Source organism: Heterodontus francisci, chromosome 10 (genome assembly GCF_036365525.1).
Source record: "Heterodontus francisci isolate sHetFra1 chromosome 10, sHetFra1.hap1, whole genome shotgun sequence".
NCBI lineage: Eukaryota > Metazoa > Chordata > Chondrichthyes > Heterodontiformes > Heterodontidae > Heterodontus > Heterodontus francisci.
Window position 1 is genome coordinate 12,824,283 of NC_090380.1, and position 15,962 is coordinate 12,840,244.

Consider the following 15,962-nt stretch of genomic DNA (forward strand, 5'->3'; position numbering starts at 1 on the left):
CAGAATGCCTCACTGGAAACAACAGGGGAAGAAGATTGCTTTGAAGAGAGAAATGGGAATGCATTTAAAAGAAAAATTTAAGAGGATACAGGGAAAGGGCAGGGGAAATAGACTCTGTTGAATAGCTCTTCCCAGAGAGCCAGCATATATGTGGAGCCAAATGGCCTCCATCTGTGCTATAAAATTCTATGATTCTATTCATATCATCTTGCAAGACCAACCAGTTTATATTGTCTTTCCCTGCTGCCCTGGTGTGCTTTTCTTGCTCCCCTGTATATATCACACTCCCATTGTTCCGACTACACAGGCTGTACTCCCCCTCATCTTCCAATTACTAATATTTCTACTGAAGGGAGGAAGTTGGGGCTGGGCATAGGGCCCAGTGAGTGGAGGTCAAGGTCTACGAGTTAGATTCCAGGATGAACTTGCCTTCCAACCCACCGACAGATCCTTTACTTCAAGAAACACAAATTTTCTTGCCTGACTATACCTGAAACAAAAAACAAATTGCTGTCAATCTCTCCCTAATCCCCCTGCTCAACAGATATTGATGCAGCTCCTTTCAAAGGTCCTGAATCATCTCCCTAGGAACCTGTCCCCACAATCCTGAGGAGGTAAAAAGCTTTTTTTGCTCCTTGAACTTGCTCGAGGCTTGTGAATTTTGCACCATGCCCTCTGCTTCTTTGCTCATTCTTTTACCTAGTCAACACTTTCCATTGCTTTGAACAGGGAAAGCGGTCTTACTTTAATCAAAAAGAACATGCATTTATATAGCACCTTTAACTAAAATGTTCCAAGATGCTTTACAGGAGAGTTATCAAACAAAATTTGATAGCAAGTCTCAGAAGGAGCTTGGTCAAAGAGGTAGGTTTTAAGGAGCATCTTAAAGAAAGAGAAAAGAAAGGTAGAGAGGTTTAGGAAGGGAATTCCAGAGCTTAGGGCCTTGGCAGCTGAAGGCATGGCCATCAATGGTACAGCAATTAAAAGCAAGAGACCAGAACTGGAGAAGCATAGCTATCTTGGAAGGTTAGAGGGTGTACAAGCTTACAGAGATAGTGAGGGGAGAGGCCGTGGAGGGAGTTGAAAATAAAGATGAGAATTTTTAAATTGAGGCATTGCTTAAATGATGGCGAGCAAACACGGGACGATGGGTGAAAGGGACTTGGTGCAAGTTAGGATTCGGGTATTAGATTTTTGGATGAACATAAGTTTATGAAGGGTGAAAGATGGGAGACCGGCCAGGAATCTGTTGGAATAGTCAAGTCTAGCAGTAACAAAGGTATGGATGAGGTTTTTCATCTAATCCATGAGTAATTTCATGCAGAGCTACAGGTTATAAATGCATTTTTCTGATAGATTACTTAGTAGGTTTAATATGCTAAAACAATTGTAAATTATCCAGGCTCTCAAATATCCCGTCTCCGCTACAACCATGTTCACAGAGGGAGTACTGTATCTTACCTGTAACCTACGGTTTGCAACATGAGGGTGTTTAAACGACATAAATTCAGCACAGGAATTACCATCTCTGCTGTCGATGAATTCCAAAACCTAATAAAGCAACAAGTAATGAAAGATGTTAGAATACCAGCAGCATGTGTATATAGGAAGTGTACACAATTAATGATGCGAAAATGCGAACAGGACAGGCATATGCTCATTAATTTACCACAAAATACAGTGAAGAGTCTGTGTAGCCTTAGCTCAGCGACCTCTGCTTCACTTCATTTGATAGTGCTTCTTTGCCAAAAGCTAGTGATAGAATTACCTGCTGTAAATACTGATTCAGCGTGATATGTGCCATTTGTGGCAGCGCAGAGTGTGATGGATCACAGTTCAGACAGCCCCGAAGCAAAGTAGCACGAGATCATCTGAGGAAATGTAGAGAACAAAAAATTCGGGAAATTGTAGTCAGAATTCTGGGAGTGATACACTTCTATCATTGATACAATATTTGGTATACTGATGAAATAATTTATTTCATTTTTTAAATTATGTGGAACCAATTTGTACCAGTTACAAGTATAGAGGCCAGTCCAAGTTACTTATATTATGTAGGTGATGATTTGGGTGTCAATGTAATCGCGGGAAGCTCACTGGTATTGGGGGGAGAGGGCACTGAGCAGAATTTCATTTGTTCATCTGAATACATACATCCAGTTCTGCCTTACCCAGGCTCATGATGATAGGGACAACGGGGCCTGGTGCACCATTACTGGTTCAGTTGCTTTCTTTCAAAAAAAGAAATACAAAGAGATAGTACATAAGGGAGTGCAGAAGGTTTTCCCCACTGACAGAGCACCATGTGTCTGCTCCAGCCTTGATCTTGTAGAGGACTGAATATCAGACAGAGTATTTTGGGCTGTGCCTGGTATAGAAACAAGATCTGATGGCCTCAGAAATTCCAGCTCTGGGCAGATTCAGGGCATCAAAGGAGGACCAAGGTCTCCACTTTCTACCAGCCAAGGTTGAACCTGCGTAGATAATATACAATTGCCAAGTGAATTGGCAATAGAGTAGACTTTGGGGATGCTATGCATTGTATTGATTGTACCCTGCAAAACAGCCTGTCTTCGGGTAACTAACCATCTGTTGCCACCTGACTCATCCTTCACCAGCCAAAGAGAAAGTTTATTCTCCAAACGATAGCATATATGCTTTATATTTTTTTATACATTCCCCCCATGCTAGCCTGTTGCAGATCAGTACTTATGCAATGCAGCCCATGTGCTTTTCCAATGAAAAGTGCCCATTCTGATATCGTTAAATTACCAGATAAACAAGCAACTGTTACAGTTGAAAGGGAAAAACAGCAACAATTACCCGTTTGTAGGCATTTATGCTACAATCTTTTTCAATGCTATGATCCCAACAAGCTCCTTCACGGTAGACCCTACCCATGGTTTTATATGTTTGGGGGTGGGGGTGGGGGGGGGGGGGGGGGGAAAGGGGTGGAATTCAGCACTTTTTTTTTTTAACTATAGTCACAAGCGAAAGAATATAACATTGAAAGAAGCAGGGATCTTCAGCCAGACTCTATCCATCAATCTGATCGGGAAGATGTTGTCTTGCTTCACTCACTAAATCCTAGAACCTGATCCCTCCAAGCACAATGCATGCACTGGCCTAACACTGAAAGTGCAACACACAGTCAACAACATCTCCATTATGGTTATACCAGGATGATACAAGATTATACTCCTATATAAAATCATTAAATCCATTCACTCCATGATTTCTGCCTTGCCAGACATGAATGTTGTAATGCCAGCTCTGATTATTTCCCTGTCTAATTTCAGATTGACAAAAATCTTGATGAGCTCCATGTCCTACAATTGGGAAATGAAAAACTTTTTGCTTTCAATTCTTCAGTTTCTTCATGTCTTTTGCAAGCCTACCAACAGCTACCACCTCTTACAATCAACAGCTCCACCCTTTCGGCACCGATCACCATTCTTGGCTTTGTCATCTCTGATCAGAAATGGAGCTGCCAATTCCTCTCCATTGCTAAAGCTGCTGCAAGAAGTTCAAGTTCCTCTTTCCTATCTGCCATCCCAACAACCCTTTAACCAGTGGCAGCTCCAGATCAATTTCTACAGCAAGTCTAATTCTGCACTATAAGAATACAGATTCCGCACCAGTTGGCAGGGCAGGAGCGGGACACAAAGGCTGCCTGCATACCCTCAATACCACTTATTGATGCAAAATGCTCATTGAGCACCTTCAGCTGGCAGAGAGAGAACAATCCAACCAGGACAATTTCGCAACCAATCAGCAGCACGATTTTTGGCTGATAAGCTGCATGCAAGTCAACTCAGTAGTCTTGGTTTATTTCCCATTTTTCTTTGCATGCTGGATGCTGCCCTTTCTCACCTGTGTCACTGAGATATATGGGACATGCCCAATTTCTAGAGGGCCTGCTAACACTACAAATATAGGCCCATGGGCAAGATGGTACAGCTACTGTGACAGAATTAGTCTGAGGAAAAACCACATGAGCAACCAATTACCATCATTGAATGTAATGGACATGATCTGATTTACCACCAAACTGCAACACTTCCTGTTCGTAAGCTCTCGGTCACATCATCTGTTTCACAGGAAATAATTGTTTGTGTCTGTATTGTTCTAACACAGCATTGTCCAACCTTTTAACATGGGGTGGGTGGGGGGGGGGGCCACATTACAATTTTTATCTTACATTGGTGGGGGAGGGGCGGGGGGGGGAGGCGGTGAGAGAATTTCAGAAAGATAAAGGCATTAAAATTTATACTATTAATCAGAACAACAAATGTGCATTTTTGTGAAGACGCTTTAAATTAGAAAGCTAATTTACTGACTTACTTTCTGGTCACTATGTTGGACACTGATTTAGTGAGATACCTGGCATTTTTTTTGCTTGCACAAGTAGTCAATGTTTGCATGCACTTTTTGCAGCAATGCGGAGTATTACGGATAGATGTCATTCTGTCAGAAGTAATCTTGATTACTCTCTCTCTCTGTTCCCTCCCTCTATCTCCCCTCTTCTCTGTGCCCCTTTCTCTCTCTGCCCCCTCCCCCTCTTTCTCTCTGTGACAGTTGCAGACAGCAGGAACACTCAGCAGATGGTTGATCAGTTTTTAAAAAAAGTCTCAAGTCAGTTTCATAGCTGATGGATCCTAACATCGGGAACAGCAGTTTCTGAACTTCGGACAGATTCGGGGTTTTCCTGCAGGCTTTTAAAAAACCCCAAATCTATCCAAAGTTCAGAAACTGCTGTCCCCGATGTTAGGATCAGTCAGCTGTGAAGCTGACTTGCGATCTTTTTCAAAAGCCGGAATTTCCTAACTCCAGTCACGGACTCCCAGCGAGGATGAGGAACAGCCCCGGATACAGTTTACAGCCGAGGGCCGGATGGAAACCTTCAGCAGGCCATATATAGGACAACCCTGTTTGAACAAATAATGTATCTTAGCTTTCTTTACATCCAGGACAAAGAGTGACAGATTCATGTTAATGCAGAAATACGTGAAGTGGCACATTTTGGGGACAAGTATACTGAAAGGAAAAATGCCCTAAATGCTAAGATTCCCAAGAATGGAGGAAGAGAGAAATATAGGGGTGCAAATAAAGAGATGTTTAAAAGATGGGTGTGTTGGTAGTAAAGGCCATAAAAAAGCAAATCAGATTCTGTTTTAATATACAGGGGCATTGCTTATAAAAGCAAGGAAATGATGTTGAACATGTGCAAGACATTGTTTCCACTACAGCTGGTTTAGGACACAATTGTAGAAAGATTTAGGCTTCCCATTATAGGAAGAATATTCCAGCCATTGAAAGGGGACAGCAACGATTCAGTGGAATAACACCAGGAATAAGAGGTTACAATTGCAAAGAGAGGCTTGAAAAATTGGACTTCTTTCATTAAACGAGGTTAACAGAAGTTTTCAAGATTACAAAAAAGGCTTTGAAAGGAAAGATTATTTGCACTAGTTGGTGAATCAGCAACGAGGGGAGAGAGTGAGTATTATTTATATAACAAATGGAGACGTTAGAAGACATGTTTACACCCAGGATCCCTCTAGCCTGTTCTGCATTCAAGTAGATCATGGCTGATCTACATCTTAACTCCACTTATTCACCTTGTTTACAATACTCTTAATACCCTCGCCTCACAAAAGTCAATCAATCAGTGCTGTAATCTTCTACTGACCCCCAGCCTCAACCACTTTTTGGAGATGGGAGTTCCAGATTTCCATGAAAAGCTTTATCACAAGGGGTCTAGAGACAGAGTAGAACACTGTTTAAAAGGGAATTGGAAAAGGATATGGGGAAAGGGTAGGGAAACAAAATAGAGTAGATGACTTCAGTTAAAAAAGCACAATGGGCTACGTGGTTTCTTTCTGTACTGTCATTTTGATGGTTCTATAAACAAATGCTACCACTGTTTTTCTATGTCGCAATTAGTGCCAAACAGAACTGTATCGCCATATATGGGCCTGAGAACATAATATGGAACACTCGCCAACCAGCAAGTTTGGTTTTATGAAGCAGTTATTTCAAATTATAAAATTTAATCCTATTAAATGGAATCCAAAGTGCAGTTTTTTTTTAAGTCACAACATGATGGTATTTTATGTCAGATTTTAAACTTAGTTTAATGTAACCCTAGCCTTTTCTTTTGATCTTGGTGCTGTCCTGCATTGTAAGCCTAGGTCTTTCATCTTACTTTCTCAAATAGATAAAAATACTTCAAAACTGAGGCAGATATGAAGCTGACCCCAGGTCTCTCGCAGGGGTTATTTGCTGCTTTACAGCTGTCACTAAACCACCAATTTACTTCAAAATAAGTAAGATTCTCGAGTTAAGATAACAAACAAATGACCTATTCTGGTTTTTGACCTACTCTATTTCTGGAAAAATGGAAATTTGCAGACTTCTTATTCAGAATAATGTTATTATTTTATAGTTACTAGACAATCTCCAGTGGCATGGTACATGAAGAGTCAAGACCAGGGTTAAAGAGATTTATCTCAACGCTTACAAATGTAATGACAATGCACCGGAAAACAGTGAAAGCAAGCTTCGATATACAATAACGTACAGATACAAAACCAATCAATAAACTGGGAGCTTAGTGTAAACACAATATAATTACAAGAAAACTGCACCCACCTAAACCAACCCAAACAACATGCATCATGACTAAGTGAATGCTAGAATGTTCATCAGTATTTTTTTGCTAACAACGACTTGCATTTATATAGCATCTTTAACATAATAAAACATCCCAAGACACTTCACAGTAGCATCATAAAACAAAACAATACACAGCCACATAAGATGATGAGGGCAGATGATCAAAAGCTTGATCAAAGAAGTTTTAAGGAGTGTCTTAAGGAGGAAGGCGAGGTAAAGGCAGAGAGGTTTAGGACGAGAACTGCGGAGCTTGGGGCCTAGGCAGCTGAAGGCATGGCCTCCAATGGTGGAGCGATTAAAATCAGGGAGGCCAGAATTAGATGAGTGCAGATATCTCTGAGGGTTGAGTGGCTGGAAGAGATTACAGAGACAGAGAGGGGCAAGAGATTCAAAGACAAAGATGAGAATATTAAAATCAATACATTGCTTGACCAGAAGCCAATGTAGATCAGCAAGCACAGGGGCAACAGGTGAATGGGACATAGTAAGAGTTAGGACACAGGCAGCAGAGTTTTGAATCACCTTATGTTTAGAGTGCAGAATGTGGGAGACCAGGCATGAGTGCGCGGAAATATTCAAGTCCAGAGGGGTTTCAGCAGCAGCGGAGCTGAGGCAGGGAAAAAGCTGGCTGATGTCACGGATGTGGAAATAGGCGGTCTTAGTGATGCCACGAGAATGTGGTTGGAAGCTCATGTCGGGGACAAATATGACACCGACCTTGCGAACAGTCTGTTCAGCCTCAGACAGGGAGGAGGAGGGAGTCAATAGCGAGGGAACAGAGTTTGGAGCGGGGACCAAAAACAATGGTTTCCATCTTCAAATGTTTAATTCAAGGAAATTTCTGCTTATCGAGTACTGGATGTGGCTAAGCAGTCTGATGATTTAGCAACAGTGGAGGTATCAAAAAAGCTGGTGGAGAGGTAAAGCTGGGTGTCGTCGGAGTACATGTGAAAACTAACGATGTGCTTTCGAATGATGTCTCCGAAATGCAGCACAGAAACAGGAGGGGAACAGGAATGGATCCTTGGGGGGAGCCAGAGGTAACGATGTGTGAGTAGGAAGAGAAACCATTGCTGAAGATACTCTGATTACAACTGGATAGATAAGAATGGAACCAGGTGACAGCAGTCCCACCCAGCTGGACAACAGTGGAGAGGCGTTGGAGCAGGATGGTATACTCAACCATGTCAAAGGCTGCAGGGGTAGGCAGTGGCATAGTGGTATTATCACTGGACTAGTAACCCAGAGACCCAGGGTATTTCTCTGGAAATCTGGAATTAAAAGGTAATCTAATGATGGCCATGAAACCATTGACAATTGTTGTAAAAACCCATCTGGTTCACTAATGTCCTTTAAGGAAGGAAATCTGCTGTCCTTACCTGGTCTGGCCTACATGTGACTCCAGACCCACAGCAATGTGGTTAACTCTTACATGCCCTCTGAAATGGCCTAGCAAGCCACTCAGTTGTACCTAACTGCTACGAAATCAATAAAAAGCAATGAAACCGGACGGACCACCCAGCACGACCTAGGCACCGGAAACGACAACGACAAACCCAGCCCTGTCGACCCTGCAAAATCCTCCTTACTAACATCTGGGGGCTTGTGCCAAAGTTGGGAGAGCTGTCCCACATACTAGTCAAGCAACAGCCTGACATAGTCATACTCACGAAATCATACCTTACAGACAATGTCCCAGACACTGCAATCACCATCCCTGGGGATGTCCTTTCCCACCGGCAGGGCAGATCCACCAGAGGTGGTGGCACAGTGGTATACAGTAGGGAGGGAGTTGCCCTGGGAGTCCTCAACATCGACTCCAGATCCCATGAAGTCTCATGACATCAGGTCAAACATGGGCAAGGTAACCTCCTACTGATCACCACCTACCGGCCTCCCTCAGCTGATGAATCAATGCTCCTCCATTTTGAACACCACTTGGAAGAGGCACTGAGGGTGGCGCGGGCACAAAATGTACTCTAGGTGGGGGACCTCAATGTCCATCACCAAGAGTGGCTCGGTAGCACCACTACTGACCGAGCTGGCCGAGTGCTAAAGGACATAGCTGCTAGACTGGGTATGCAGCAGGTGGTGGGGGAACCAACACGAGGGAAAAACCTACTTGGCCTCGTCCTCACCAATCTGCCTGTCACAGATGCTTCTGTCCATAACTGTATTGGTAGGAGTGACCACCGCACAGTCCTCGTGGAGACGAAGTCCCGCCTTCACATTGAGGATACCGTCCATCGTGTTGTGTGGCACTATCACCGTGCTAAATGGGATAGATTTCGAACAGATCTAGCAGTGCAAAACTGGGCATCCATGAGGCGCTGTGGGCCATCAGCAGCAGCAGAATTGTACTCAACCACAATCTGTAACCTCATGGACCGACATATCCCCCACTCTACAATTACCATCAAGCCAGGAGACCAACCCTGGTTCAATCAAGAGTGCAGGAGGGCATGCCAAGAGCAGCACCAGGCATGGTGAGGTGTCAACCTGGTGAAGCTACAACACAGGACTATCTGCGTGCCAAACTGCGTAAGCAGCATGCGATAGACAGAGCTAAGCGATCCCTTAACCAACGGATCAGATCTAAGCTCTGCAGTCCTGCCACATCCAGCCGTGATTGGTGGTGGACAATTAAACAACTAACTGGAGGAGGGGGCTCCACAAATATCCCCATCCTCAATGATGAGGGAGCCCAGCACATCAGTGCTAAAGATAAGGCTGAAGGATTTGCAACAATCTTCAGCCAGAAGTGCCGAGTTGATAATCCATCTCGGCCTCCTCCTGAAATCCCCAGCATCACAGATGCCACACTTCAGCCAATTCGATTCACTCCATGTGATATCAAGAAACGACTGAAGACACTGGATACTGGAAAAGCTATGGGGCCCTTACAATATTCCAGCAATAGTACTGAAGACTGTGCTCCAGAAATTGCCGCGCCCCTAACCAAGCTGTTCCAGTACAGCTACAACACTGGCATCTACCCTGCAATGTAGAAAATTGCCCAGTTATGTCCTGTACACAAAAATCAGGACAAGCCCAACCTGGCCAATTACCGCCCCACCAGCCTACTCTCAATCATCAGTAAAGTGATGGAAGGTGTCATCAACAGTGCTATCAAGCGGCACTTGATTAGCAATAACCTGCTCAGTGACGCTCAGTTTGGGTTCCACCTGGGCTACTCAGCTCCTGACCTCATTACAGCCTTGGTTCAAACATGGACAAAAGAGCTGAACTCAAGAGGTGAGGTGAGAGTGACTGCCCTTGACATCAAGGCAACATTTGACCAAGTATGGCATCAAGGAGCTCAAGCAAAACTGAGGTCTATGGGAATCAGGGGGAAAACCCTCTGCTGGCTGGAGTCATACCTAGCACAAAGGAAGATGGTTGTGGTTGTTGGAGGTCAATTATCTGAGCTCCAGGACATCACTGCAGGAGCTCCTCAGGGTAGTATCCTAGGCCCAACCATCTTCAGCTGCTTCATCAATGACCTTCCTTCAATCATAAGGTCAGAAGTGGGGATGTTCACTGATGATTGCACAATGTTCAGCACCATTCATGACTCCTCAGATACTGAAGCAGTCCGTGTAGAAATGCAGCAAGACCTGGACAATATCCAGGCTTAGGCTGATAAGTGGCAAGTAACGATAGCGCCACACAAGTGCCAGGCAATGACCATCTCCAACAAGAGAGAATATAACCATCTCCCCTTGACATTCAAAGGCATTACCATCGCTGAATTCCCCACTATCAACATCCTAGGGGCTACCATTGACCAGAAACTGAACTGGAGTAGCCACATAAATACCGTGGCTACAAGAGCAGGTCAGAGGCAAGGACTCCTGAGGCGAGTAACTCACCTCCTGACTCCCAAAAGCCTGTCCACCATCTACAAGGCACAAGTTAGGAGTGTGATGGAATACTCTCCACTTGCCTGGATGGGTGCAGCTCCAACACTCAAGAAGCTCGACACCATCCAGGACAAAGCAGCCCGCTTGATTGGCACCATCTACAAACATTCACTCCCTCCACCACCGACGCACAGTGGCAGCAGTGTGTACCATCTACAAGATGCACTGTAGCAATGCACCAAGGCTCCTTAGACAGTACCTTCCAAACCCGCGACCTCTACCAACTGGAAAGGACAAGGGCAGCAAATACATGGGAACACCACCACCTGCAAGTTCCCCTCCAAGTCATACACCATCCTGACTTGGAACTATATCGCCGTTCCTTCACTGTCACTGGGTAAAAATCCTGGAACTCCCTTCCTAACAGCACTGTGGGTCTACCTACCCCAAATGGACTGCAGCGGTTCAAGAAGGCAGCTCACCACCACCTTCTCAAGGGCAATTAGGGAGGAGCAATAAATGCTGACCTGGCCAGTGACGCCAACATCCCATGAATGAATTAAAAAAAAGACAGCTCGAGAAGGTGTAGAAGCGATAGTTTACCTTTGTCACAGTCACATTTGTCATTTGTGACTTTGATAAGAGCTGATTTGGTACCGTGGCAGGGGAGGAAACCTGACCAGAGGGCTTCAAATATGGTGTTCTGGGAAAGATGGGGACAGATTTGGGAGGCAACAGGCTCAAGAACTTTGGAGAAGAAAGGGAGGTTGGAGATGGGACGGTAGTTTGCAAGGACAGCGGGTCAGGGTTGGGTTTTTGGGGGAGGGGTGATGACTGCAGATTTAAAGGAGAGAGGGAAAACACCCGAAGAAAGAGAACCATTAACAATATCAGCTAACGTGGGGATGAGGAGGGAAAGCTGGCTGGTCAACAGGTTAGTGGGAATAGGGTTGAGGGAGCAGGAGGTAGGTTCCATGGACAAGATGAGCTCGGAGAGGACATGAGGGGATATAGGAAAGAAACTAGAGAGAGGTATGAGTTTAAGGCATAGGGCATGGGGTGTTTTCGGGCAACTTTGACCCGGTGAGCTCGTGGCAGAGGCAGTTGATCAGATGGTCACGATCTTAGTGACAAAAAGGTCCATGAGCTTTTTGAATTTATTGTCGGAGGAAAGGGTGGAGAAGACAGGGGAGAGGGGTTTTAAGATGATAATTTGCCGTACAGAAAAGAAGCCGGGCGTTATTTTTGCATTCCAGGATGATCCAGCCAGATCTAGCAGTGAAGCAGATCTAGCAGGGGTGGCTGAACATGAGTTTGAGAGTTTACATGGAGGATGAAATTAAGGGAGGATAAGATGGCAGTGAACTCAGAGGAAAGAGAACACGATGATTTGAGATGGGGGTTGAAATCACCGAGGATCAGAAGTCATTCAATGCAAGGGTTGAGGGAGGAAAGCAGTGAAGATATCTCGGTGAGAACATTTTTATCTTATTTGGGTGGGGAGTATAGACTGAAGATTTTGAAAGAGAGGTGACAGGGTGCAACAAAGCGAAGCAGGCAATGCGTTAGTCATTAAATGAATGAGTAATGGGTATCATTGAAGTAATAAATATAGAGCAGCAGTCAATTAATAAACTTGGACCACAATGAGTACCAACAGAAAGAGAAAATGGCAGCAGGATGTGGAAGAGTAGGCAGCAGAGAGTTAATAAAGTCAGAGCAGTGGGCACACCAACAAAACAATAAAATATTATTAGGAGCAGTAAATCTATAGATATTGGGCAAATCAACAAGGTGCACATAAACTTAATAAATTAATAAAGGAGCAAGTGCCAGTTAATAAATACATAGAGCAATAAACACACCAATGGGTTAATGGAGCACAAAGTTGCACTGAATATGTTCACAGAATAGCAGGCACACTAAGAAATCAATGAATTAATCCAGCAGACACCAGTGGTGTCTTGCTTGTGAGCTATACTACTGCTGCTTCCCACCTCCAGCCATTAACTTCCTTTTACCCGTTTAACCGCCAGTTTACTTTTCAAAGTAGAATGAACAATTATACAATAAAGATAAAAACAATGAAAGGACTCAATTGCTAGAAGCAGCTTCTGACATTACGAAGTCACAGGGATTCAAGAACAGTAACTTTTGGATGAAGTAGAGATGGAAGGCGAGGGATTATTAGATCAGGCCACATAGACGACATTCAGGTTCCGATAATAAAGACAAGTATTCAGTCCTATTTATACCTGCACTATCTCTGACTTTTCAACCCCACTACACCTGGGTTTTGTCTCATTATGTGCAACTTCACAGGACATTAGCTAGTAAGTAGGGAATAATACAACAGGAACAGTAAATAAGTTTCAACGTCTGCAATAAAAGGCACAGGACAGAAGTATCAATTCAATCCATAGAAATTACAACATGGAAACAGGCCAGTGTGCCAATCAGTCTGTGTTAGTGACAGTCACTGTTGTGTTCCTGGCACAAATTCTGTTCCCTCATTGCTGATTCCACCCGCTCGCTAACCAATATACAAGACTGAACCAGACTGTTTGTAATCGTGGTGCCTTATTTGACCACGAGCTGAGCTTCCAAACCCATAATATCAATTATCAAGACTGCCAATTTCCACCACCATAACCCCTGCTGCTGAAGCCCTCATCCAGACCATTGTTACTTCGAGACTTGATTATTCCAATGCTCTCCTGGCCAGCCTCCCACCCTCCATAACGTTGAGCTCACCCAAAACTCTGCTACCCAAGTCCACTGACGTACACTGGCTCCCGGTTTGGCAATGCCTGGACTTTTAAAGTTATCATGTTCAAATTCTTCCATGATCTTGCCCCTTCCGAACTCTGATCTCTTCCAGACCTACAGCCTTCGGGGAACTCTGCACTCCTCCACGTCTGGCCTCTTGGGCATCTTCGACTTGTTTCAGTCCACCACTGGTGGCCATGCCTTCTGCTGCCAAGGCCCTGGAATTTCTTACTGAAACCAGTCCACCTCTCTCTCCCTCCCTTCAAGACGCTTCAATAAAATCTCTCTTTGACCAAGCTAACCTGCCCTAATACTTCCTCCCTATGTCAAGACTTGGTGTCTGAGCTCCTGTTGAATTATATATAAAACACACTGATATCAGTTATATTCTCTCTTGTTGGAGACGGTCATTGCCTGGCACTTGTGTGGCGCAAATAGTTACCAATATCCACCCAGTCCGTCCTAATAACAATTCAGATCCCCACCCTCTCCCACTCTTGCTTCAAGATCATACCCCGTACTGACCTGGGAGGGCAGCGCCTGGTGCAGCGGTCAGTCTGCAACACGGGACCCGTGTGGAAGCGGGAGTAGCGGCTCCAGGCCCAGCCTGAGGGTGCCGTTAGTGCCTCTCCTACCCCAGCCTGAGGGTGCCAGGACCACACTCGCCTCCCAACCACCCAGCGGAAACAGTCATCTGCAGGGTGAGGGGTCAGGGTGCGGCTGTTTACTTCCGGTGGTGCCGGGCCTATCTGCCCGCTTCTCTCCCCACGCTTGGCGACAGGACAGAGCGGAGGGTGCGGCCCAGTACTCGGCCGAACGATGTGGTGAAGAGTCGGCAGCAGCTGGTTTCACAGGCTGAGTCCCAGAGTGCGGTCGGTGAGGCCGGGCCTCCTCGGCTGCTCCCTGCACCCCCGGGCCTGAGTGCAGCCGCTGTTGATGCTGCGGCCGGCGGCTCCCTGTGAGAGTTCCCCCGAGGAGGAGCGGCTCGCCGATGTCAGTAACCGCGGCCACCCAAAGAAGAGAGTGCGGATAGCGGAGCCGGGCGAGGCAGGGACCCGCGGCTCATCCCCGGGCAAAGCGGCCTCCCCGCAGCAGCTGAGTGGACCCCAGGCTGGGCAAGGCAAGAAGCGGGTCCGAGCGGGGGACACGGCGGCCGCGGCCCCTACTCAGGCTCCGGGCCTGGGAGAGGCCGAGGCCGGCATGGCTGACGACGGGCAGCGGAAGGCCAACTTCTCGGCGCTGCTCGGACACACCAATGGCCTGAGTAGGGCGGCAGGTCCCGGCGGCAAACAGGCTGCTTCCAAGAAGCTGCTTATCAAGAACTTCAGAGGTGGGTCGATGTGAATCCATCCACCACCTCCACCCCCCCCCCTCCCATCCACCACCTCCACCCCCCCCCTCCCATCCACCACCTCCACCCCCCCCTCCCATCCACCACCTCCACCCCCTCCCCCCCCCTCCCATCCACCACCTCCACCCCCCCCCTCCCATCCACCACCTCCACCCCCTCCCCTCCCCTCCCATCCACCACCTCCACCCCCTCCCCTCCACCACCTCCACCCCCTCCCCTCCCATCCACCACCTCCACCCCCTCCCCTCCCATCCACCACCTCCACCCCCCCCTCCCCCCATCCACCCCCCCTCCCCCCATCCACCACCTCCACCCCCCCTCCCCCCATCCACCACCCTCCACCCCCCACCTCCATCCCATCCACCCCCCCCCCATCCCATCCACCCCCCCCCCATCCCATCCACCCCCCCCCCCATCCCATCCACCCCCCCCCCATCCCATCCACCCCCCCCCCCATCCCATCCACCACCTCCACCCCCCCCCCCCCATCCACCACCTCCACCCCCCCTCCCCCCCATCCACCACCTCCACCCCCCCTCCCCCCATCCACCACCTCCACCCCCCATCCACCACCTCCACCCCCCATCCACCACCTCCACCCCCCACCCCCATCCCATCCACCCCCCCACCCCCATCCCATCCACCCCCCCACCCCCATCCCATCCACCCCCCACCCCCATCCCATCCACCCCCCACCCCCATCCCATCCACCCCCCACCCCCATCCCATCCACCCACCTCCACCCCCCCCCCATCCACCACCTCCACCCCCCCTCCCATCCACCACCTCCACCCCCCCTCCCCCCATCCACCACCTCCACCCCCCCCTCCCAACCACCACCTCCACCCCCCCCCCTCCCATCCACCACCCCCACCCCCCCCCTCCACCCCCCCCTCCACCCCCCCCTCCCATCCACCACCTCCACACCCCCCCCTCCCATCCACCACCTCCACACCCCCCCTCCCATCCACCACCTCCACACCCCCCCTCCCATCCACCACCTCCACCCCCCCCCTCCCATCCACCACCTCCACCCCCCCCCCCCATCCACCACCTCCACCCCCCCCCCCTCCCATCCACCACCTCCACCCCCCCCCCTCCCATCCACCACCTCCACCCCCCCCCCCCATCCCACACCTCCACCCCCCCCCTCCCATCCACCACCTCCACCCCCCCCCTCCCATCCCACCACCCCACCCCCCCCCTCCCATCCACCACCTCCACCCCCCCCCCTCCCATCCACCACCTCCACCCCCCCCCCTCCCATCCACCACCTCCACCCCCCCCCTCCCATCCACCAC

General features: G+C 47.9%; 1 protein-coding gene across 1 annotated transcript in view; it reads right to left on the minus strand.

Moving 5' to 3' along the window:
• Positions 1 to 14,574, minus strand: part of pcid2 (PCI domain containing 2) — a 63,513-nt gene extending 48,939 nt beyond the window's left edge. Inside the window, exons 1-3 of the mRNA XM_068040117.1 lie at positions 13,836 to 14,574; positions 1,769 to 1,871; positions 1,462 to 1,551 (exon numbers count right to left, since the gene is read on the minus strand). Coding sequence (XP_067896218.1) covers positions 1,462 to 1,551; positions 1,769 to 1,804 — 126 coding nt within the window. The 5' untranslated portion in view covers positions 1,805 to 1,871; positions 13,836 to 14,574. The remainder of the gene's footprint in view (positions 1 to 1,461; positions 1,552 to 1,768; positions 1,872 to 13,835) is intronic.
• Between the last annotated feature and the right edge of the window lie 1,388 nt (positions 14,575 to 15,962).